The sequence below is a fragment of the Empidonax traillii genome, unplaced genomic scaffold (genome assembly GCF_003031625.1).
Source record: "Empidonax traillii isolate 1590-97213 ecotype Southwest subspecies unplaced genomic scaffold, ASM303162v1 scaffold65:size4453928, whole genome shotgun sequence".
Taxonomy (NCBI): Eukaryota; Metazoa; Chordata; class Aves; order Passeriformes; family Tyrannidae; genus Empidonax; species Empidonax traillii.
Window position 1 is genome coordinate 2,578,075 of NW_020955258.1, and position 25,083 is coordinate 2,603,157.

General features: G+C 37.9%; 1 protein-coding gene and 1 long non-coding RNA gene across 4 annotated transcripts in view; both read left to right on the top strand.

Moving 5' to 3' along the window:
• The window catches only part of RAPH1 (Ras association (RalGDS/AF-6) and pleckstrin homology domains 1), a 52,213-nt gene that overhangs the window by 8,199 nt on the left and 18,931 nt on the right, over positions 1–25,083 (top strand). For 2 of the 3 annotated variants that reach the window (XM_027880196.1, XM_027880195.1), the window contains 4 exons: positions 71–176; positions 682–1,196; positions 16,994–17,068; positions 24,964–25,041. In XM_027880196.1, the coding sequence (XP_027735997.1) occupies positions 71–176; positions 682–1,196; positions 16,994–17,068; positions 24,964–25,041 (774 nt within the window). The remainder of the gene's footprint in view (positions 1–70; positions 177–681; positions 1,197–16,993; positions 17,069–24,963; positions 25,042–25,083) is intronic. The other variant, XM_027880197.1, reaches the window with a different exon arrangement.
• Positions 4,196–14,564, top strand: LOC114055761. Its single transcript, XR_003570820.1, has 3 exons — positions 4,196–4,205; positions 8,329–8,332; positions 14,478–14,564. It is a non-coding gene; the product is annotated as an uncharacterized LOC114055761 (long non-coding RNA).

Here is a 25,083-nt window from a genome sequence, read left to right on the forward strand (position 1 = left end):
TCATCTTAAAGATTTGTTTGTCCAATTCCTTGTCAAACTTTATTTTGCCCTTTTTTTTGATCTTTTTCAGAGTTTGGATACGGACAAGCCTGTGGCACCAGTGAAGAGATCACCTCTCCGTCAGGAAACCAATCTTGCCAACTTCTCATATCGCTTCTCCATGTACAATTTAAATGGTTTGTTGAATCATTTACCCCTCAAATACTAGTTTAAGAAAAAAGAATTATTCCAGCTACAAATGAAAACCTTAATTTAAAAGCTTGAATATGTATATAGTGTTTGTTTGCTTGTTTGCCTTTTAAAGCAGTTGCATTGCTTTTGCAATTTAGCAAATGTTTAGCAAAACACCTGCACTTTTTTGAAAAGGTGATGCTCTGCAGATGTATTTTTAAATTGGTTCACAGGAAAGCAGTTTTAACTTCTCAAACGTAATCTGCACACTCGTAGATTTCTTTTGCTGGCAAATGCGTTTAACCTTAACAGTGTGAAAGGTGCACTGATCAAGAGTAGCAGTGCAAATAAACTTCTGCTTAGCAGTGAGCAGAGATCTTGCAATACAGATGGGAAAAGAAAATGCTGCTTCCTTTACTCCCTTACCCTAACTGTTAGATTTGATAACACAAAGTGAAGAGTTGCAAATGAAATAACTCTGCACATACTGACAGCTGTTGTTTGTTGCAGAAGCCCTGAATCAGGGGGAGACTGTGGATCTGGATGCCCTCATGGCTGATCTCTGTTCCATAGAACAGGAGCTCAGCAGCTTCGGGTCTCATTCAGCAAACAATGCTGCAGTGAAACGTCCTGCCACAGAACCCAAAGCTCAGAAACCACCTGCTAGTCGACCTTCTGCTAAGCACAGCAGCATGAAAGGATTATCCTCCTCCTCTAAGGTGACTAAACCGTCACATGCCAACGTGTCTTTGGATGACATCACCGCCCAGCTGGAGAAGGCCTCTTTGAGCATGGATGAGGCAGCCCAACAGTCCATTGCAGAAGACACCAAAGCAGTGGTTACTGCTCAGCATAGGAGGACAGCGTCTGCTGGCACGGTGAGCGATGCTGAGGTGCGCTCCATCAGCAACTCCTCCCGCTCCAGCATGACCTCTGCAGCTTCCAGCATGGACTCCTTGGATATCGATAAGGTGACGAGACCTCAGGAACTGGACTTGACATCACAGGGACAACCAATCACTGAGGTAGAGTGTCACTAATTCAAGATTTTCGTTCAGTTTGGGTTTTTTTTCTTCAAACTTAGACAGCCCACCCCACCCCATGCCCCATGATACAGCTCCTGGCTAAACATCTGCAGTGCAGTGAGCTAGATTAAAGACTAAGATTGCTAATTGCATGGGCTGCACTTGCTGTAGCTGCTCCTTTCTCTGGTTTTGGTCCTGTCTGCAAGGCAGCTCTTCTTTTAAAGAGCGTGTTTTGGTTTTTTTAAGAGCTTTCTGCGTTTCTTCTTCCTCCTAAGCCAACCATGCATTTTAATGTTTTTATAGTTAGTATTTTTACTCTAAGTAAATCTCATATATTGCTTTTAATTTAAATCTGAGGAGTGCACATCTGTGGGAAAAAAAAGGGACAATTGAAAAACTGCATTCCTTTTACAGTACAGTTAATACCCGAAACACATGGAGCAATTTATCAATGGCTATCTGGAGCTATACTATACCAATCATTTGCTGCTACTTAATATTCTTGTTAATTCTATGAAAGGGAGACCTCTTTGAAGCAATGCACAAAACAGAAAAGCAACTGGGTTGCAACAGAACAATAGCAGATGTTAATTTGGAATTTTGGTGCCTTGATGTTGCTTAATCAGAGAGGCAACTTCAGTAAAAAAAGCTGGTTTGGTGAACATTGAAAATGCTGGTTACTTGAGAGGAAATGGGAAAAATGTTATGGTGAATTTTGAAAACTTCAACTAGAAACTATCTTGGAGAAATATTCTCTTAAACAGAAATCTGACCTGCTCAAATGTCAGGCGTACTAATATGCATGTTCCCTTAGACGAGAGAAAACTGGAACAAGCTGAGTTTATTCTGATCAATAATTAACAGTAATTTGAATGAGCAGTGCTGAAAGCATGGTTCTGCACATCTGCAGCAAAAGTTCATCTGATGTAGAGTGAATGATGCAGGCTTGTCAGTCTAATGATCAACTCATCAAGGTCACACTTCAATTTAAATCTTTATTTGAAATGGTGAGAAATTAATGAATGATGGTTTAGTTAAACTTCCTTTTTGTATAAAAAGTTGGTGTTCAGTATGTTTTTACTGGAGATTTTTTTTATTGAGTGGAGAAAAACATAGATAGAAATGTGTCCTTTGCTCTTTGGAAAGTTAAAATGCAAACCTTTGCATTATTGCTGTAGGCCTAAGTGTTCAAGCCAGCCTATGGCTGTCATTGATTATATTGCTTGTTTGTCTATCATTTTCTTTCTATGCTATGACAAGGCTTATTTTTGGGTTTTTTTTTTTTTTTTTTTTTTTTTTTTTTTTTTTTTTTTTTTTTTTTTTTTTTTTTTTTTTTTTTTTTTTTTTTTTTTTTTTTTTTTTTTTTTTTTTTTGCATCTCTGACTGTTATTCATGGTTATATATATCTTTTGGCATGTAAAAAGTTAGGCAACCTTGCATTTTTGTCTCTTCTCAGGCTACAAAGATGATTTATGTGAATTAGTCACTTTGACTTGCAAAGCCCAAGAAAAATATGAAAATTGCATTTCTTAATTTTTGGAAATGCAAAGTGTTTTCTGCAGTTGATTTTGCAGGTCTCCCTCTAGATTCTCTCTTTTATTTCAGGAGTGATAGGCCAATTCTTTCTGCCATGAATAATCAACAAACCACCTGCTTCATTGAGTAACTTGGTGGTGGTGAATCAAGAGACAGAAGTGGCTTTGTCTTTACAGGAAGCTAATCTATATCGTTGCAAGTGTTGCAGTTGCTTTCTCAGTTGCTTTCTGAGCTCCTTGGCCACTGACTGCAAGGCTCAAAATCATCCCCGAAGGCTCTTCTCAGGGACGTGTGAGCACTGCCTTTGTAAACCCAGTGATTGCTTCTCTTATAAGAATGTGGCTATTGTTTCTCCTCCCAGATAAGTTGATAAGAATGATTCCTTTGAAGAGGGTAACCAGAAGTGTTTTTGAGAGCCAGATTCTTCTTCCCTCTTTAGAGCAGAAACCTCTGCACTCATTAACTGTGCTGCTTTGTTTTTGCTCAATCTGCTCTTTTGAATTTCAGTAGCCTGAGGAAGGTGTTCAACTCAGAGACGTTTTCCCCAGGTTTACAGAACTGGTATTCAGCTATTCAGCATGAAAACTGTTACATGATGGGATGGGACTTTGTACTGAGAAGTAGCTTTCTTTTCTCATCACTGGTGAATGGAAAAGGGGAAAACAGTTTTTTGAGATTGTGACAGATTCTGTGGTAGTGTTTTTTGAATGAAATCCACTTTTTAACTGGATTATTTGGAAGAATCATTGGGTATCAACAAAGCTTTTATTTCCTTTTTCATTCATTTAGTGCCTGAAAACTAGTTTAAGGGTTTGTTAATCCTCGTGGCTGGGTTGTAAACCAAAGCACCTCTTCCTGGTAGGGCTGAATTGTACCTTCCCACCTACACAGTTGACTCAAAGGTGCTGTGTCTAATAGAGAACATCCCTCTGAGGAAATGGCCTTTGAAGAAGACCTAGTGCCCATATAGGGAAAAAATCCAAATGGTTTTTATGCAGAAAGTGGGAGAGGCTATTCCTTCATGGCTACAGGAGGTCTGTTTTGAGATTTGTTATTCTAACATAGTGCTTCGAGTTAGCCCTTTTGCCTGTCTTCCTTGAGACTGCCTGTAGTTGAGCTGACCTTTAAAATTTCTCTTTGCTGCCGTGGCTCTTATCAAAGAGATCGGTGTCTTGGCAGCTCTGCCCTTTTGACCGATCCTCTCTGTCCTCTCCAGGCAGTAGAGGTACTTTGAAAAGTCATCCTTTCTTCTGCAACTTGATGTTATGCTCTTCCTAAGTAAAACGGAAGACAGTTTTGATGGGAGGAAATGCTTGTCTGAAAAAGGAAATTAAGCTTTGCAGTTATTAACTTCAGTATTTTATCTTTAAAAATAATTCTGCTCTGTATTTGAGAGCTCTCTGACCTGGAAATGTAGGAAAGTCCTGTAAAAGAACTGCCATGTGCTGACCTGCAGAAGGTATGTGTGGTCTAGTATACTTTCTGACTGGTAATAGTGATCAATGTCATGAAAAAGGCTGCAATTCCACAACCACTAGAAATGGGAGGATATAAATTCTCTTTCCTCTCATCATTCCTTCCTCACAATTCTTGCTTACACTGTCTCATCTCCTCCCTTGTCCCAACTTTGGCACTTACTGATCCTTGACATACCAAAACTTACTGCTATTCTGGGGCTCATTCTTTGTTATTTAGGTGAATTGGGGGGGCTCAGAGAAGTCTGACTGGGGCTGTAGCAAGTGCTGGAGGCTGGAAGGGAGCGCAGGAATACACCCATTTGGACAGGCAACCTAGGGTCTTGTTTTCCTCTTCCTCCTAGCAGCCTGTGCTGTAGGAACTTTCTGTGGTTGAAGATACAGCAGCATGATGATAGATGATAACTCTCAGTGGTTCTGTTAGCCAGGACTATCCTTGTTCTCATTCTGAATTTACCTTTATGCCAGTTTTGTAGGAGCTGACTGAAATTCCCTGGGTTGTCTAAAATTTTGGCTTTATTAGTTGTCATCGTGATTTATTTTCTTTCTTTAATAACAGTTCTCAACACTATGTCTTTATGACCATTATCTCTTTATGAACATTAATGTCTTCAAAGACTGTTGCTTTGAAGTCTCAGGATCTTGTCTTGATGGTACTAAGTGTTTTCTGACCGCACTTATGTTCTTAAGTCCCCCTTAAGCATTGTTGAATAAGAAGAAAAGTTGTTTCTACCCCACCCTAAACCCCATAATTTTTTGTTAAAATGAAATTTGTTTTTGACAAAATGATTTCCCAGATCCTTGCTTGAACAGTATTCTTTCTTTAACTGGTAGATTGCATTTAATTTTCTATGTTTTTAGTTGTATAGTGAGCGGCATACACTTTAAAACTTCGTTTCTGTATGTGGGATACTTTGCCTGAATGTAGACTGACGAAATGAAGTAATAGCATGAGCTAAAGGTAGGGGAAGTGATGACTGTATGACTAACTTGTCCCTTCCACCCACATTATCTTTTTCCTTCTTCCTTTGGCCCCTGTGCCAGCAAGGAGTTGTCTCTGTTTCAGTGAGCTGTGCTGGAGCAATAGGAGAAGAAAGCAGTGGGGAGAGAATAGAGAAATGTGTCGATGATGCTCATGTAGCTGTTTGTGTCTGACGGGTGAAAGGGTCCATTCATGGACAGTCGTTCCTGCCCTGCACATACTCAGAGAAGAGGCTGCAGATAAGTTTGAAGTCTGCCGTCTGGTCTGGCACAGCACAGCACCACCCCCCGCCCTCCCAATTCCATGGAGTTCTTTATGTCTGTAACCCAGTTTGCACAGCTGAGAGATTCCGGTTTACATATGAAGATAATGCAAAATGTAGCAGTCAGTAACGCTGCATGATTTTTTTTTAAATTGTATTTCATTTTTTAGCTTTTACTTAAATTCATTGTAGGCTTAGGCTTGACGTAAAAAGAGGTGAAAATCATGACAAGGGACTGACTGCCAGCGCATTACAGCTACAAGTTCTTTGCTTCACTTGACAGAGAAGGCAGCAGTATAGAGTAAACATTAATGTTTCTTTCGGGGGGGAAAAAGGGAGCTTTGGGGGCATGACAATTATTAGGGACTGTCATGTAAGCTCAGCACACATAGATAAATCTGTGCTGGCTGATAGCTCCTGTGGAGAAAATTGAAAACTTGAGAGGGGCACAAGGAGAAACAGAGTTTGTGTTTCATAGCAATTTTGCCATGGTTGTTGTAACACGTTGGCACTTCACTTGCCTACACAGTGGCTTAACAGGGAAACTTTGGTACCCATTTAGAATTACTGAGGGTCATGTTTTATGTGAGATTGGTAAATGTTGCATTGTGTGAAAGTGCAGTTGACTGCGAATGTTTGCAGAGAAATCAACTGATAATACGATCTTTGGCAGGCAATGGTGTCTAAAAGTAGATTTGGATTGCTGAACCTCACCTATTATTTGTGGGTGATTTAAAGAACAGTTGTGGTCTGTTTTAGCTCTTGCAGGAATAGAACATTATTGGCTCTTGTGTTTCGGGAGCTTATTGTTCGAGTAGTTTTCCTTGTGGTCCATGTTTTGCATAGTTAGCAGATGTGAAGAATGTCAGACTTCAATTTGTGAGAGTAGTCACGGACAAGCAACAAACAAGGCATGTCAGAGGCTGGTTTTGTGTTTCTTCTAAAGACTTTAAAAAAAAAAATCCTTTCATTTTCTGCCAGTTGTGTTGTGTCCTTAGTTTTGTACACAAAGTGTATTCTGCAGTGTTTCCAGTTACCCTTTTCCTAAGCTGAAAATGGTCAATGGAAAGACTTAATTTGAAACACAATTAGACCATCTTTTCCTCTTTCTTTTTTTTCCAATTATTAGTCACAAAGTGTTCTTTAATAAGTCAACAGTAAAGAAAAATTGTGCATATCTATCATCCTGCAGCATTACTTTGGCTTCCATTTTTTTTGGCATGAGAAGTGTGAGCCCTCGAGTTTTCAAATGTTCTTGAAATACATATAAAATTAGTCCTCACTTGCCAGATTTTTTGAGGCATTCAAAGCATTCTCTGAAGTAAACATATAATTTTATGAAACATAAACAGTATTTATGTTTTTTGGTAATCAAATGTGCTTGGCTATTCGTAATTGTCACATGATGCACTAGGACCCAAAGATTGCTAATACACTCTTCCCAGTGCCTGCAAAACTAGCACCTTAGCCTTTTTCTTCACATTACACACATGGAATCTGCAAAGCAAATTAAAGGAAGGGATAATTCAATTTTTTTTTTTAAAGAATTTTCAATTGGAATCTAAGGGAGACATTCTAAAAATTTCATTTACCGGACATGCATGGAATGGTATGTTTTAAAAATTGGGGTATATAGATTTAAAATACGTGAAAAGGAAACAAGAATTTAAACATTATAGTTTTGCTGGTAAATCTTGATTCTCCAATCAGTGTATCTGACTTATTTTACAGCTATGACTTTAAAATTTATACTGTAACTTTTCTCCACATAGGAGGTGACTAATTGAAGTGTAGCAGGAACTGTGAAACATGTAAGAATAATCTTATCTTCTGACATTGCCTGTCAGCTTTGCCTCACACTGAGGAATAAGCTTAAAAGTTCCTTCCCTGAAAGGAACAGGAAAATGGACAGTTAATACATGTCCTGTTTGACACTGCTGGGTGGCAAAGCTGGTATCAACTCAAAAATTACAGTTATGGTGTACTTCGTTACCGCAAGTATGAACACCAAAGGCATTGTCTCTGCCTAAATATACTGTTTTTTCTGGTTATTCTGTGGTGGTGGAGTCTTCTGTGGATGAGCAACTGAATGACTCACTGCTGTCCCAAGTGCTGTGTAAATAAGCACATTCTAAAATTATTCTCTTTGCTTTCATGCCTGTTCCACAGCACTTTAGAAAAATACCTGTGTTTACAAAAGGATTTTTTGAGGAAAAAATTGTATCATTAATACAGACAAGCTAGGAAAATGGTTGTTTAGAGGTTCTATCTCTTACCAGATTCCTCTGCAAGAGAAAAAATACCACAGATCAATGACCAATTAAATCTGGACGGCATTCCACTTGGACCAAGCCACTAGATCTGAGTGGAGAAATCAGAAGTCTTGCTTTATGATGCTACCAAGTTTTGTCAAAAGCGTGCTGCAGGGATGTGGTATGCTCTGCTTGCAGTTGCCAGTGAAGATATCACTACAAGTTGTGATTAATTAATGGAGCTTTTTAAGCAGCCAATTTTTGTAGACACACCAGTGTGCTTAAAACCAAGACTTTTTTTTTTTTTTTTTCTGCAACATTTGATTAGATTAGGGATGTGAAATACTACATCTGTAGGAAATTAGCAACAGATTACTTGTTTGTCCTTACTTCAGGTTGCCAAAAAAACAAATTTGGAACAGATGACAAAAATTAAGAACACAACTGCCAATTGTGGAACGTTAAACTCTTAAGAGGAGAAAAGAATTTATGCTGTTTTTTTCAGTTGCATGTATTGCTGACCTGTAGGATGAAAACTAGGGTTTGTGGGATTTGTAAAGGAGTTCAACCCCCCAAAAATAAGACTTCCTGTTCTGAAAAAAGTAACTGAGAACTGGCCTTGTAGCTGTGTCAGTTTTGAGCATGCTGGTTAGTGTTTAATCTGTTAGAGGATGGTACAAGTTGTGTGCAAATACAGAGAAAAGTCTTCATTTTAAGTTGACCAAACTTAAGGCTTTGATTAGTTTCCTATGTTGGACACTTACTAGTCTCATTTTTGTTAAAGTTGAATAAGATTTTAGACCAACTAAACCAGTGTCTTCTTTTATGAATGCAGGTGTTTGTTTTTCTTTCATGTGACTTATCTGTTTTTAATCAAAAGGGTAGATCTGTGACTTTTAGCTCCTCAGCTGGGTAAATCCATTCTTTTATAGTGGTTGATCTTTGGGTGATTTGATGTCTACAGCCATTTTGGGGAAAATTTATAGTTTCAAAGTTGACAGGCATATAATGAAATGTTATTTAATACAGTTGCCTCTCAGGCAGCAGATTTAGTCAAAACCAATCAAACCAATTAAACCTACGTGGACTCTTATTTCTTAGCTTCTTTGATGTTTTGTTTTCTGTGGTACAGACAGAGCCCTTCTCAGGATAAAGTGTCTGATGTTCTTTAACTAATGCAGTTAGGAATGAATTAATCATAGTATACTAAGTTTGAGGGTTTTTTTCCCCTTCCTTCCTTCTTTAGGTCTTCCGCTTAATGTATCTTTATTTTTAGACAGATCAGACAAACACTTTATGTGAAATTATACTCAATAGTATTTTTTTCCTGTGGGTTTTTATTTATTTATTTATTTTGTTGTTTTTATTATTATTAAACAGTTTTTTATTTGTTTTTATTTTTATTTTGGGACAATTCCATGCTTGAAGCTTCCTCCCTGCGGAGAAACTTTGAGATTTCACGTTTGGTTTAGATCCATGCAATTAATGCATTGGGCACTCTTGCCCCATCTTGTTTGTGCAGCTGCCTAGTGATTTGGAGCAGCTTCCCCTGAAAAATAATCCTTCTGAATTAGTTGTTCATCGATCTGTTGGACCACATGGTCAAAATAACTGCTGTCCACACAGGAGATGTGAGAACATGTGGCTGTGAGAACAACAGGGCTGCCTCTTTCTTGTGGCAGTTTAGTCTTAAATGTCTAAAAAGCCCTAGTGAAACTAAGCTCGAACTGAAGTGTTCAGTAGCTTTTGCAATCCTTTCTGCCCTGCTCCACCTTAAATAGCTGGTGTTCAGCAGGGGAGCGTCACAGCCTGACCTGGCAGGTGCATGAATTAGGGAGGAGTGCATCTCAGGCACACAGTGCAGCAGTTTGTTGATTTGAGGTGTCCACAGACATGTTACTGAAATGGCAGTGAACTTCAGTAGGTTTAGTCTGTAACTGTTAGAACTGACGTGAAGTTATAAACATTCCTAGTATTTAATAAATACTTGCTGTAAATCAACATTTTAATTTTTTTTTTTTGTCCAGTTGCCTACAGTGAAATGGAGTTGCCTAGGGAGGGTTGGCCACAGCTGAGCTCAGAGGGATTGCACCAGGTTCTCCCCTCCCTTGTCAGGCTGCAGTGTGTGCAGCAGGCAGGCACTGCAGTTTACGGAAGGCAGCTGTGCTCCCCCCATGGACCCAAGCTCTCTCGATCTTGGCTGATGTGTGGTTCAAGGTTAGTAGTGTGCAGTCCAGTTGAGGGGCTGGGCAGTGCTCTGTGAGAGGATGCAGCCTTGAGGTTTTTTTGATTGTGATGCTCCAGACTTCACTGAGACTTTACAGACCACAGTTTTAATTCTAAAGGCTTAGGTTCAGACAAATTTGGGTCTCTTCTTGTGGGACAGCACAAAGCAGGTCTTTGATGATGCCCCTGCCAATAACCTATTTCATGGTCAGCCTATAGAGGTCTTTAAAAACATCTGTATTTTAAATGACACACACCTTCCTTTCTTTTCTTTGGAATACTTGTCTAATGTAAATGACTAGTAATCATCCTGTAATGGTAAGCCATTGTGGAAAGTTGCTGTCCTAGTGGTATAGCTTTTTTATAAGCAAATCTAGGATCACTCTGCTTGAGCTGGAGGTTGGGCCAGATGACCCACTGTGGTCCCTTCCAACTTTACACATCCTGGATGTGGAAGTGTCTGCAGCTCTGTTATCTAAAGCTGCTGCTTCAGTTTCTAAGTGTCTGTTTTCCTTTTCTGAGGTTTTGATAAGAACAAACTGTTATCCCTTTTGCAACAATTTTTTTCAAATATCCAATCTAAACCTCCTCTGGTGCAACTTGAGTCCAGTTCATCTTGTCCTGTCTCTTGTTACTGCTTGTGACCCACCTGTCAACCACGTTCTTCTAGGTAGATGTAAAGAGTGATAAGGTCTCCTCTAAACCGCTTTTTCTCTAGGCTAAAGCACCCCTTTTGCAAAGGAAAGCAGAAAATGGGTATTTTGAGTTAGATATTTATCATATTGTTTGCATATGAATACATTCCATATGAATATATCATTTCAAAGTGTTTGCAAAGAAAAATATGAGTTCTTTTCCACCTTTGTCCCTCTTTGGGTCAAAATTACAAAAAATATGTTTAAACTTTAATTCTTGAGTACTGTTTTGAAAACAGTGGATTCTAATTCCTTAAGTTGGAGTCTAAATGTAGTTGTAGTTGAAATGGAAGCTATAGTAGTTATCTTTTCAGCAAAAGTTTTGCAAGCATATAACTCTCTATTGGACACTGTTTACTGAGTTTCCCTGATTTTTAGTTTGTTTTTAGGGACAGAGGATGCTTTAAAAAAAGACTTTTATAGTGTTTCTCAACTGTCAAATTGAATCCAGAATAGTGGCACAAGAGTGCCACCAGCTGGTTTAATTAAACGTGTGGGTCACTGTTAAACTCTTATTGAAGAGTTTTGCAAGAAACAATGGCAAGATAATTACATGCACAAGTTCTCAGTGTGTATGTCGTTGTCTTTTTTTTATGTACTAAGATAAGTTCTTCTGTTGTACATACCTTGAATGAATGCCTTTGGACCATATTATTACAGATAATATTTAAAATGAAAGGAGGTTTTTTATGTAAGATATTTAAGGCATTAGAACAATAAGATAAAATACTTGAGAAGATTGCCAGGTCACGCACTTCCCAACTGGATTTTGATCATTATTTGTTAGTTGTCAGTGTAAAGAACATATTTGACACCTTTCAGACTGTACTGTACTGTTTTTAAATTCTGTATGCATGTATTCTTGGCCCTTACCTTAAAATTAGAGGAACTAGATACAACTAGATACAACTCTGTCTCTTACCAATGAGGTTGAATCTTTCTTAACTGGTCCTGCTTATTTCTGAACTAAAAGTGATGATCAGGTGTGTAACGAGAAAATGAATCAGTTCAGTATGAACGTTCTGGTCAAGATTTTGCAAAACTGTGCAAGTAGAGTTGAAGAAAGGAGTCCATGTGTAATACAGTGTGTTACCCTGAACCTGCTGCCATGGCGAGATGGGCTGCGCTGCCTTTCTGCTTCAGAACCTGGCTAGACAGCTCAGTTTATCACCTCTTCTAAAAGGATCTGCTTAAAATCCACCCACCAGTTCTGGCTGTAAAAAATAAATATAATATCCTCAGTAATTCAGTGATAGTGTAGAAATCATTTCAGTTTTGATTTCTTTGAAACTGACTTTCGGCTCAAGACCTCAGAACCTCAAGAATAAAGCATCCCACTCAACATTTCATAATGGAACTGACAAGGATAATAGGTGAGAAAACGTTGAGGTTTTGGCCATATAGAGCATTACTTGTCATTTAGTTTAGTGCAATGAATTATAATCTGAAAATCTGAAAGGTATTTTCATTTTCCTGCTAGCCAGTCTGTTCTATCGTGTTTAGCAAACATGTTTTATAGATGAAGGGTTGGTGATGGGTAGAAGAGTATTGTGTTGAGTTTTCTGAAATCAGTGAAATGCCGTTTTCAACAGCTGGTCCGTGAATGTCTGGAATTTAGATTGGAAGATAATGGATGCTACATTCCTGCCTGCAAAGAAAGGATGTAGGAAATCTTTGAATTCCAAAACCTAATTTGGAATAAGACTATATTTCATATTTTTATAAACATCAAGGCTAGCTGTCTTTGCTGAAAGAACTGCACATGAAAACTACTAATTTTTTTGTCTTAACAGCATCTAGAACTGTTCAGTGTTAATGTTAATTTTACTCAAACCTAGTTTTCTTTGTTATGATTACCCATAGCAGCTAAAGTTTCCTGTGGAGATGTTGATAGGCTTACTTGTATGCTTTTTGTTACTTTTGATATTTTGATCATCATACCCCAATTTTTTAATGTAAAATTGCGTCTGCACTAAGTGCTTTTGTGCACAGCTGTTTTGTCATCCCTTGAGAAAGGTATATATTTAATTTTTTAGAAAGTTAATTTTACGATCAACATATCTTTTTTTGCATTTTGAGGGGTTTTTATTTTTAAACATCTGTAGTTTTCAGTGTGATTCAGAACAATTGCTGCTAGGAGTTATGGTATGACACAGTTCAAAACAGTCATCATTGCAATGTCTGCTTCTGCTTCGTTTATAAAATGGGTTTTTTGTTTCTGATTTTTTTTTTTCATTATTTTTCTATATCCAGGTCTTTTAACTGGATTGAGTTCTGGCAACTTATTTCAAAGTCTGTCCTGTATTATGAGGAAGCACTAAAACAGAAGTGAATAGATTCTTGGTATTGTCCTAAAGTTGTCCCCCAAAAAAGTGATTTCAGCACAAAAAGAAGCTGCAAGCATGTTTGATACCTGATGGTAGGCTTCATGTTTGGCTCTTTAGGGACCGAAGGGTACCTTCTGAGGATTCCATAAAAAACAAACTTGCTGAGTCTCAGTGTCCAGCATGACTGACTGGGCAGTGATCCGGCCTGTCCAGGCTTCCCGGGGTAAAGTCTTGTAGCACAGTTTGTATCGACAGATTCAATTATGTGGCAAGAGGACACATTTCAAATTGCCTCTTAAGAGTCCTCTTAAAGCCCTATCACTTCTTCCTTCCTGATGTTCACTGGGCTGTGGTGTTTTGAGTCCTGCCTGAGTAGTGGTGGTGTTAGCTTAACTGGGAATCCCGAGTGGAGTCTGGCTGCCTATTCGTCATTTAAAATATCAATGTTTTAAGTGTTGGCTTTAAAATTCTTATATCAACAGAGTAGCTTTATAGATCCTCTTTTCATAGAAAAGTTTAACATCTGCTAAGTGAACTTTTTTATTCCTACATATAATGGAAGTAACTTTAGGAAGCTTTTTCATTTGTACTACATTTGCATTAATAATTTTATACAAAAACTTATAACAATGTATGGTTGTTACTGATGGCTGGATTTTGAGAACACAATCCTATACATAAAAGATACAGCTTTAAAAGAAACCTTACAGTAGAAGTATAGCTGCCTCTGGACTGTGCACATGTTATGTACTGTTTGGGTTTACCCACTTATTGAAGTGTGACCTAGAAATATGTGTTCTTTCAAAGAATTTGGTAAATCAGGCATCAGATCTCTGACTTGGTGTTATTCATTTGAATTAGCTGTGCTGAGTATTTTAATGGAGGCAGCAAATTAAATAGTCTTCCAACACTTATGGTCTGGCTTCTCTGTGACTTCGTGCTTAGTATAAAGAACTGCACAGTTTTGTTTTCTCTGAAGCTGTTGTCAAACTTTGACACTTTCAGTATGTTTCAAACTACTTTTGCCTTCCAAAGATATTTCATTCTGTGAAATATCAATATGACAAAGTGACAATTAAAAAAAAAAAAATTTAAACTGAAAACATCCATTATGAGAAATGGTGGCCTTGTGCTGGGGAAGCACTCAGCTTACTGCAGCAGGATAGAAAAAGCATGGCACTGTGGGGCACATGCTACTCTGTGTAATCGGAATTGGTTTTATATCCTAAATGAATCTAAGGTGATACACTTTGTTGCCAAAGCTTGAGTTCTCGTTGTGATAGAAGCAGGTGGAAGAAGAGATGCTTTCCATGGTAGAAGACCAGAAATGTCTACTTAGGAGTAATTAATGTTTTGGGTTTGTTTTCCTGGATTTCATTGCTGATATTTTTAGTCTGGGAAAGTACTTGGGGCACAAAAGTAGGGTTTTTTATTTGGGAAGACCAGTCAGAGCTTTGATACGTATTTAAACTCCAGAAGTAGAGAGGAAGAGTGGACTATTTAGATCCTCTGTGTAGTCCACTGAGGTTTGTACTATGTAGAAAAAAAACCCAAAATATTTATCTTCCCTTGAACAATGGAATAATCTAGGAGCCTGTATTAAAAAGCAGCACCTGTTTACCTAAAAGCTTGTTGTTTGAGCTGAAGTATTTTTTTGAAATAGATGAAATGCTTTAAAACTGAATCGTGAAAGTAACACATCGTTCTGAAATAAAACTTAATTTTTTTCTTTATCTAATGGTTTGTGCAGGTCAAATATTTAAAAAATGTTACGTATGCATAACATATTAGTTATTGTTTAACCAGACTGTAATTTCTAGAACTTGGGATTTTCTGTTGATTTGCTGCTTCTTCTCATTCTAACTTTTGGGTATGTGGGGAAGGTGTCTGTTACCTTCCTGTTTCTAGACATATTATCTCTTCATCTCAAATTCACATAGGTAGTTATCATCACACTGTTGTTGCACATTTTACTGGCCAACCCCTGTTTCCGTAAAATACCTTCATTCCTGATTTCCAGAATAGCTCTCCTGCGGTTAGCTGTTTCCATATTTTGTTGCAGGTCTGGAAAGCAATAGGAGCGAAGTTTCCAGTATTGTAAGAAATACATGGCATTCCTGTTTCTGGATAGAACAGAAGCTTCTTAATGGAGAAAATTTCCACTGTACTTAAATGGAAGATAGCATCAGCTAAAATGACCAAAGATAGGAATAAGGTTAATCGACCTGCCTTGAGCTTCCCTGTAGGAGAAATATTCTCCAGCAAATAGTGTTTCCTTTAAAGAAAGATTCAGTCTTCTCTCTCAATTTTGACACTATTGATGACTAATAGGCTAAGGCAGCAAGTGCCTAAACCCTTAGGAAGAGGCTACAAATGTACATAGTAACAGTCCTTCTATTGCAGTGCTTCATTCACCGAGAAAAAACTATCCGTATTAATCGGAGTCCATGGTGTTTTTCAAGAACTCTCATCAGGAAACTCTTTAAAAGAGTTTCGTTACATTTGTCATTGGATTTAGACTGAGCCAACCAGTTTAGTCTGCAAGTTCTGTAGCAATATGTTGTAATGAGAGCATTCTAAACTGAGTTTGTGTGAAGTTAGAGCTGTGTAGGAAAAGATGCAATTCAGTATGACTATAAATAGTGACTGAGATCTTTTAATTTTGCCAGGTCCTACAAACCTCAGCAGTGTGTGCTTGAGCTAGGCAGCCCTGCTGGGCTCCTAAAACATAGGATGTAGATACAGTCAGTAATTAATGTGCAGGCAGAAAAATCTTTATTCAGAGTGTACAATAACCCGTGTCTGTATTACTGGCTAAGTACCAGGTGAACCTTGGTTGGAGCCTGGGTTTCACTTCAGATCCTGTGCAGACTCTTTTCTGAGCTGCAATTTTTAAAGCCTCCTTGAGATCCTTAATTGCCTGTCCCAGCATACGGAAGTCACATCAAGTAAACTTCCCCTGCAGGAACTGTATTCCCCAAACTATTCTGCCTTGCATGAAGTTGTAGACATGGGCTCTTCATTTTTTTCAGGAGACCATACCTTATTGTGGCACTGAAGAATTGAGAAAGGGATTCTCAATTGCTAATTTCTAAACAAAAGGATGGTAGGTGTGTACAGTTGTCCTGCCTTGTTCAGTGCAGCGTTGGACCAGCTGAGACAATTGCAACCACACGGGACAAAACTTGTAGTACAGTGGTGGAACACTGGAGATGTACTTAATGCTCTTTTGTTAAGTGCCCCTTAGCAGACTTGTGACTGTGTGGTTCTGCGATCACTGCATGATGATGGTTTTGTTGTCTGTAGCAGATGCTGGAGAAGATAATCACTCTGTATCTGATTTTTTTTTTTTTTTTTGCCTTTCTCTACTGATAACTTCCCCTCCACTGATTTTACTTCCCCTTTTTAAACAGATGAAAATATACTTTCTTCTTATTTATCTTCCAAGAGAAATGTGGGGATTTGTAATTTTGTAATTTGGGGTATACAAGAGAAGAGAGACTCAGGCCCTTCAAAAACAAGGACATTGATTGCAGTCAGGTTGATGATATTGTGGCAACATCTTCTTTAACAATGAAGCAGCAACCAGTGTAGAAAGCATGAAGCCATTTCCTTGTCTCCAGGATGACCAGTTTTTAAGTGAAAGTAGAATGTTAAGTTTTAGAAGGCGGGACAGGATTTTGAAAGGCATTGTAAGTGCATGTTTTCTTAATTCTATAGTTCTAAATGTCTTTAAAATAAGTTTTCTCTTGCAGAAAAGAAACCAGTAGCAGGTAAGCAAAAGTTTTCTTAATTCTATTGTGTGACATTTTGTAAAATTGAAGATATAAAAATAGTGTCCTCTATTAACACAACTGCTTTTGCACCAGAGTGTTAAGCTCATAGTGTTTGGGAATGTTCATGTTTTTATGGGAGGGAAATAAAGTGATGATGTAGGGTTTTTTTCTATTAAACTCTGCTTTATCTTCTGTAATCAAGACACTATAAAATTACTATACTGACTTCCTTTGATTTATGTTCTTTCTCTTTCTTTCTGCACAAGCACTCCTATTTGGACAGGGAAACCTCCCTCCTTCTGAGAAACATTGCAGGAAAGCCTTCTCATTTGCTGACCAAGGTGATGCTTCTTCTTTCCCCCTGTATGTGACTGTTTCTATGTAGAAAGAATGCTTTTGGTGCATGCCATGCTTCTCCCACCCCTGCCCTTTCCAGAAACTTGTGCATTTGCTTACATGATTTTTCTTATTATCCAAGGTGCTTTTAAAGGCTGAATTTTTGTTGTTTCTGCAGACTTACCAAAATGTTTACTTTCTTGACAAATACTTAATAGCCATGTCAGCAGGTAAGATGCCTTAGCTGAAAAGGAAGTGCTAAGAGTTCTTTTGTCCCTATTGCCATTCACTAGTTGACAAGAGAAAAAAGATCATAACTGGAAAATATGTGGGACTTTTCAGTACTTTTAAAAGGCATTAGTAGCCTTAAAATAAGTTCACTTGCTGTATCAAAGATAAACTGTAGTAAGTAACTGGATTTCTTTTTATAACATTTTTTAATGTTGTCTTAATGTAATGTGGGGAGAATATCCTAGTAAAACAGTGGTCTAATGAGCCAGGTATGTACAAATCCTGATTATAAATTCATTTTCTTCACAGGAAAGAGGTCAGTAATGTACTAAGAGAACACAAATTGTTCTTCAGTTTAAGAATGATATATTCTATGCATATTTCTTTCTGAATCTAGAATAGGAGGGCTGGAGCAAGCTATAAATCTCTTTGATGAAAAGACAAGCTGGGATGAAGAGCAAACATACCGCTTTGTGCAGTTCAGAGAACTCTGAATATTCAGTAGCTAAGGTGTCAGATATCTCTCATGCTACTGCCTGCTGCAAACTGTTCCTTGGGTTGTTTTTGTAAAATAGACGCTCTAGTGGAGAAACCTCAGGTGAGCCTGAAGTAACAAAATGTATCTTGGTGACTTCAAAACAATAAGGATAATGCTGGGCATAAGTAGTCTGTATTTAGCAATAAAGGTTTAGAATTAGTGTACTGCTTTTTCTTAAATACCTTAATGTTGTTCTCAAAGTGCTCAGCATCTATTTTGGCAAAAAAATTTCAGGCTTCTAGAGGAGTACAAACAGCCAAAACCAAGTAATCTTCTGCTCTTGTGGTTGTTTCACTTACAATTGAAGTCCATACCTCTCCCCCCCCCATCCCCAATAGCTCCTTACCCTGCTGTGCACCCCGGTGTGCCCCCAACAAAGCAAACAGCCATCAAAACAGCAATCCTTGACTCATTGCAGATAGATTAACAACAGCTGTGGCACAAACAGAAAGCATCATTTTCTCTTTCATCTCCATGTGTTTTCAGATCCTCCCTTCTGATTGTTTATATGTGGGATGAGTGTTGGAACTTCGGATTAAAAAGTGCATAAAATAATCCTGTTGTGTCCTATGACCATGAACTTGCTCATATCAGTGATCCTGATAGACTCCTGAAGTTAAATGTTTGTTTTTGTAAGTCTTTGTGTTGGCTGATCAGACTTTGTAGCCCTTTGATTCAGGTGATTTTGGTGAGCTTGCTGATTTTTCTGAGGATAATGTTGTTTGTTTAGCTTGGGACTGTCTCAATCCAGTTGTGCCCTCTACTTCTGAAAACTGAGCACACGGGCCTGGTGTGGTACTTACTGATTATCTTCTGACCTCCTGCAACCAAATTTCTTTAGTAAAATGATGAAATGGAAATCCACTTCGTTGCTTCGATCTCTTCACCTTGCTGTAACATTGGATAAATCCCCGTAAAGTGAAGCAGTCTGGAGAAATGGGGCATTTCCTTGTACAAGGAGTTAGATAAGTTAACTGTAGGATCGTGTTGCAGCTCTTTGCTGGTGTTCCTGGTGTGTCAGCTATTTCTTATTGTCTTACTGTGTCTGGTATTCTTTCCCTTCTTTAATATGTCTACCTCTTGTATTGAGACTAGAGACACTTGGGGGGAACAACAGTACCATTTTTGTCCTCTGGTAATATAGCTAATTGTAGAAATTCTAGTCATGCACTAGAGTCCCTCTGCACTACAGTCATGCACACACACAGTTCCTGATGCAGTATAGGGCAGATCTCAGCACAGAAAATGATGTATTAGTTTAATGATTCCTATATGTATGCCAGCATCTGGAGGTAAAGGAATCGTGTAACACCTTTTCTTCCCAAATGTTTGGTACATCATTCTTCTTTTCTTGTTGACCTAAAGGACAAATATTCTTGTGAATGCTGATTCCACTGTTTTGTAAATTTTTGGTTAATGCACACTAATTCCTTCAGACTTTTGATTAAATCTGTTGTGATGTCAGCTTCATGCATCTTAGATCAGTCTGATTCAGATGTTGTGTTCATTCTTGAATGAAGCATCTGTTTGAGATTTTTTTTAATACAGTTTAAAAATACAGCAATTTATTTCTAATCTGCAAAGGATGTAAGCATAGTCTGAAAACTCCAGCCTCCTACAGCCAGTTTTTGAGGAAGATGTGATGGCCACATCTAGAAACCTGAACAAAATTATATAGATAGGTAGTAGCAGGATTTTGCCCAATGTTGAAATTAAATAATGAAATTCTTCTTCAACAAGCTACTGTGTACTAACCTGCTGTGATCATTGTGATGTTCCTGTGTAGTTTTAATCTCACCTCTGTCTTTTTTAGTATTATAATGATATTATAAATTCTATCAATATAATAAAACATAATTTATATGTTATTTGTAATAAGATTGTGGTTACATTGTTAGACAATCAGCCTATGTTCTGAAATCTGTTTCTGCCCTGTTTTGAATATCAGCTGAGCTTTTTGTCCAGCTAAAACTTACCAGTCAGTCATAATGTCTCATCTGTTGTGTTGTAGTCTTCTTTCCACTCTCAAACTTCCTTACTGTGATTTCTAAGGCCTGTTCTTCAGTCTGGTTTGTTTGGTTTTTTCCTTCACCTTTTTTGCTTTTTCCTGGTCCCAGATCCCAGTACCTTTTCTCCTCTAACTCTTTGCGCCAGTGAGAAGCTTGGCCTCGAGCCAAGACAGGTCCTATTCAGAGGCAAGCACAATGATAATGTGGTGCAGGTTGCTTCAAGGGATAAAGAGCCAGTGAAACCCTTTTGGATTTTTCCTTCACTGCTACTAACTTTGTCAAATCTAGTTTGAGTAGTCTTTCAGGGAGACAGCAGAATGTGTGTCTCAACTGATTAGTATTTTATCTGCCATCCCTTGAAACACACCTTCAGAAGTGCACAAAGTCAAGTTTGAGGCATGAACCAGTGGTGCACCTGAGAGGTCAGGACTGGGTCCAGTACTTTTCAACATCTTCCTTAGGGATATGGATGGTGGGACCTTCTCTGTGCCAGTAGACTGGGGGGAGAAGATCCCTTCTGTGGGAACTTGTGACAAGGGCCAGTGGGACTTTGAGATGCATTTAAAATGTAACTGCTGCTTTCCAATTTCCATTCAGAAGCCATCTCTGTGTTTGAGTTAGGCTTCTAATAACAAGAAGTTTGTGAATGGTGCGCAGAAGTAGAACAAAGGAAAAATATGGCACTACCCCAGTGTAGTGTCACTGTGATATTTAAGACCTTCTCAGGTGGATAATTCTCGGACACGACCCCCAAAGCAATACTACTGCTTCACATCCATTTCCATAGTTAGTAACGTAATGCAATATGGTGACGATGTCAGGAATGTTCCAGAGTATTAAGTTGGGAAGGAAGAAGGATGAAATGTGTGATGAGTCTACATTAGGGAGGATAACTCCTCACCAGGAAAATGACTGATGAACACTCACATCTAGTGAGCTTTGAAAGAGTCGTGTCTTGCTTCCCTGTCTGCTTTGCCCAGATATAGATTATTCCAAGTTATTTTGAGAATAACCAAGAACTACTTCTGTAAACACAAGTTCGCTGTTTATAAATAGACTGTACCACTGTTGCCACTAAATGGTTTTTAGGGGAGGAGTGTTCTGCTTGTCCTAATGAGTTTATCAAGAAGAACTGCTCTTTGTATTCACTCGTTTGTTTTTTCCCTTCTAGTGCTGATCACATACACACTTGTTCATGTGTTCTTTTTAATAATAAATGAAAGCAACCAACAGAAACCACTTCATTAATGTGATTAATATTCATATTGATATACATTAAACATGGGGCTAATAAAGATGTCTCGAAGTTTTGGGGAATTAGGTACAAATGGAGATGTCATTATGCTGTTCTCTGGCAACAGAAACCTCTGTTTCAGTAAAAGCTCTTTAAGAAGGACAGTCATTACAAGACAAGAGATTGCCTTTCTACCTGAGGCTAAACCGTAGTTGGGAAAATAAACAGTGGATACCTGTTTTTAGTCCTTCAGAAATCAATGCTACTTGTGTATTGAGTTATCTTCTTATCTGCATTCCAAGAAGGAATTCAGACCAAAAAAATCAAATATTAACCAAAGAAGAAATTTCTTCTACGCATCTTCTGATTTGTGTATCTGCCCTCCTAACTTCAGTGAGATGTGGCCTTCCTTACCTAGCTCTTATCATTTGATTACTGGATTTCCAAAGTGCTGTAACCTTTATGAAGTGATTCCTCCCCCCCTTTTCTTTTTCCATTCTGTCGGGGATCTCTGTAAAAGGATTCAGTTAATGACACTTAAAAAATGTAAAATGACACAAGAAATAAAGCTCCAGCCTAGAAACATGAGGCACAAAGTCATTTGAGCAAGGTCAGCTTTGTCATTGCATGCATCTTGCATATTTAATACTAAAACACAGCTGGAATTTCTGGTAACTGCATATTTAACTGGAAACTGGGGCAGGAAATTGTGATTGTCATATTAAGGAAATCTTTATTTTTTCTGTTACTCTTTATAATATTCCACTGTAGGCTAAAATTATCAGAGTTCTGGTATAAAAACGCAAAGACAAAGGTCATTAATTTAAGACCATTGCATTGCAGACATGTGCATTTTCCAATTCTCAATGTAACTATGTTGTCACGTATTATTTAAATCAGATGAGATTTTGTCCATAACCGCAAGTAATCTTGGCTCAAAGCTTTAAAATGCAAGTGTAACTAAAAAGTAGTCCTGTAAAGTGAGGAATTTATGTTGCAGTAAGACTGCTACTGTGTGTAGCAGTGACGTGTACTGCTACTAGAAGAGCAGCAGTAGTTTCCTGACGGAGGTGGAAAGGACAGTGCTTTATGTTTTGTGTTTTTCTGCAATGTGTGTGGGTGTGTGTGTATCTCTTTTGTGATTTGCAAAGCATGTCCGTGACTGTAAAGTCAGTCTCACCAAGGAGTGGATTCTGCTGAATCTTTCTGCTGGGTCAGTTTTGATCCAGATCAGCTCCGTGACCAAAGTGTCTGTGTGGCCACAGCAGCACTGGGAGTGCTGTCACTGAGCACTAATGCTGTGGGAGGGAGGCAGTTTTGGGCTGGCTTTGATGCGGAGGGGACTGTTTTCTTGGGCCATAAGGAGTGAAATAGAAGAAATCGTTGGGAGTTTTGATGTGAATCCTGCAGTTATTCAATTGTTTTATGAACTCATCAAAATAGATAGTTCTTCCTCCTTTTGCCATGTCAGCAGTGGCCTGAGCACTAACTATAAAGCAAGACTTGAATATCTTAAAGTCCTTGACTACTATATGCTTTCAGAAATTTCTGATTCTTGCTTCTTTTCCTCTGTACGTTTCCAGTAAGTAGATTCAGACCTCTTTTTATAATTTGTTAGTGGCTGAAAGTTGTTCTTATTTTGATAATTCTAGTTCTGGGGTTTATTTTGTTGTTGTATTGGTGGGGGTTTTTTGTCTGTTGTGGTTTTGTTTTTTTTTTTAATTTAAACTGACTTTATTAGAGTTTAACAAAGTATAAGAAATCCTAATCTCTAGACCCACATAATATTGAGTAGGAAATGAAAAGTTATTGGCAGGCATTAAAATAGTAAATCCTCAAAGTCTTTCTTGATCTACATATTTATTTTTAAAAGCATTTTAGGGAACGATGGATGATAAACTTAGAGATGACCAAAGATATTTTAGCTGTGTTGGCACAGGTATCTGGGAGGCTGCCAGCTGATTCCTTGTTGCTTGCCCTTGTGTTGCTGCCTGTGCACCGTGGTGCAAAGTGCTCCTGTGGGCTTTGCTGTGGGCACTTGCATGGCACAGGTGTACAGTGAAATGGGCTGGAAAATTGGGATGCTTGACTGTAATGAAGAGCTAAACCGAATGTGCTGTCAACCTTTTTAAGGCAGTAGAGGTTTCTCGTTGGGTTAATGAGAAGCTTTTTTAAACCATGAATGAGTTTCTCCAAATTTATGATACAATGAAGTCTTTTGGTTTTGCTGATTTTATAATTCACAGGTGCATAGCATCGCTTCTGAAACCTTTACAAGTCTTTAAAGCCTTGCTTTTTAGTAATAACTTATTTGTACAGAAGGAAATGATTAGTGTTAAGGAATAAGAAGAATAAATGATTCTTGTTATCATGGCACTGTTTGTTTTCCACAGAATGCTAATCTGATTGAACCTTTCTGAGCTAAAGTGACACCATTGATACTGTGAATGAAAAGCTGAGGCTCCCTGCAGATTAATAAAAGCTCTGTTGCTGGGTGATTCAGTTCCCAGATAATGTTTCAGGCTGAAGTTATTTCTGCCTGTGTCCACTTACTGGTTTATTTTATTGAAAAGAACTAGGTTTCTCTCAAGGCAGCATACTGCCCTGCCTAGCTGATGTTTTTTCCACTGCATAGGATGGTCACAGGATGTGAAGGACCAAAAGCTACTGAGTAAGACTGCAGTAAATAACAAGAGAATGTTCTTTAGCAGTTGATAAAAATATTAGTAACTCTTTGAAAAGTGCAAAACTTAAACACTGCGGATTTCAGAATAGCTGAATCTTGACTTTTACAAGAAAAGCAACCATCTAAACACATGGTAAAGAAACTATGGATTACATTTGTACAGAAAAGCAATGGAGAACTAGATGTCTATGGCATGCTGAATGTTGATGGGCTGTGCTGCTTTAGATCTGAGAAAAATATTATTTTTTCTTTCTTAAAGAGATTGATTATTTTGGAGGGGGTTTGCTTATATTTGTTTGTTGTGCAAGAGATTTTTATGAAGCTTTTAGATATAAACCACAGTGAACATCCAAAATTTAAGATTTTGAAAGTCTGAAAACTGCATATGTCATTTTCAAAACAGTGGTTGCTTGTTTAGCCGCATGTTTCAAATGCAATTTCACCAGAAATATCTGTAATCTTAAATTGAAAAATTTGTGCTGCTAGTCTTACAATATACAGTTTTCTTTAGCATCAGCAGATAGATTTGTTACCTGAATTTTCAGTGCATTTCCAGTTGTAACAAAAATAGATTACTTAGAAGAGCAAAAGAATGCCTGTTTGCTTTTTGTGTCTTCAAACACTTAAAGAAAGGAGAAATACAGCTTGGATTTAGTAGAGATGAAGGGAATGTTCAAGCTGCTTACTGCAAATGGATTTACTAGTTTAAAATCTTTCAAACTAATGCATGTAGTATGGAGTCCTGTTTGTAGGATTTGTTTTCTTATTTTCTGTGTGCTGTTCAATTCTGATACTTGTCAGTGTGCTCTTTGTGTTTTATGTCATTCAACCAAAAATCTGTTGGGTGTGCTCCATTGTACCCTCTTGTTGAATATGTATTGTCCAGATCTATGACTGTAAATGTATGATTTGCTAAAATATTTGGTAGCAATGCATGAGGCTATTTACAATGTGGAAGAGCAGTACCAAATATGTACCTCTGGTATGTTCTAATGGCAATTGTATTTCTAAATATTAGATAATAATACTTCTTGTCTTAAAAAATAATAGTCTTTGTTGTCACTAAGAAATAGATGAGGATTTTCAGGTGAGCAAATCAGCATTTCAGTTTGTGTGTTAAAGCGTGGTAGCCTCAAAATTAAATCCACTGAAACCAGACTGAAGTTTGTGTTAACTGGAATTGTGTGTGTTGTGTCCCCTAGGAGGAACAGGCTGCTAAACTCAAAGCTGAGAAGATTAGGGTTGCATTAGAGAAGATTAAAGAAGCACAAGTGAAAAAGGTAAGTTAGCTATATTGATTTAGAAGGTCTTTATTTTATTCT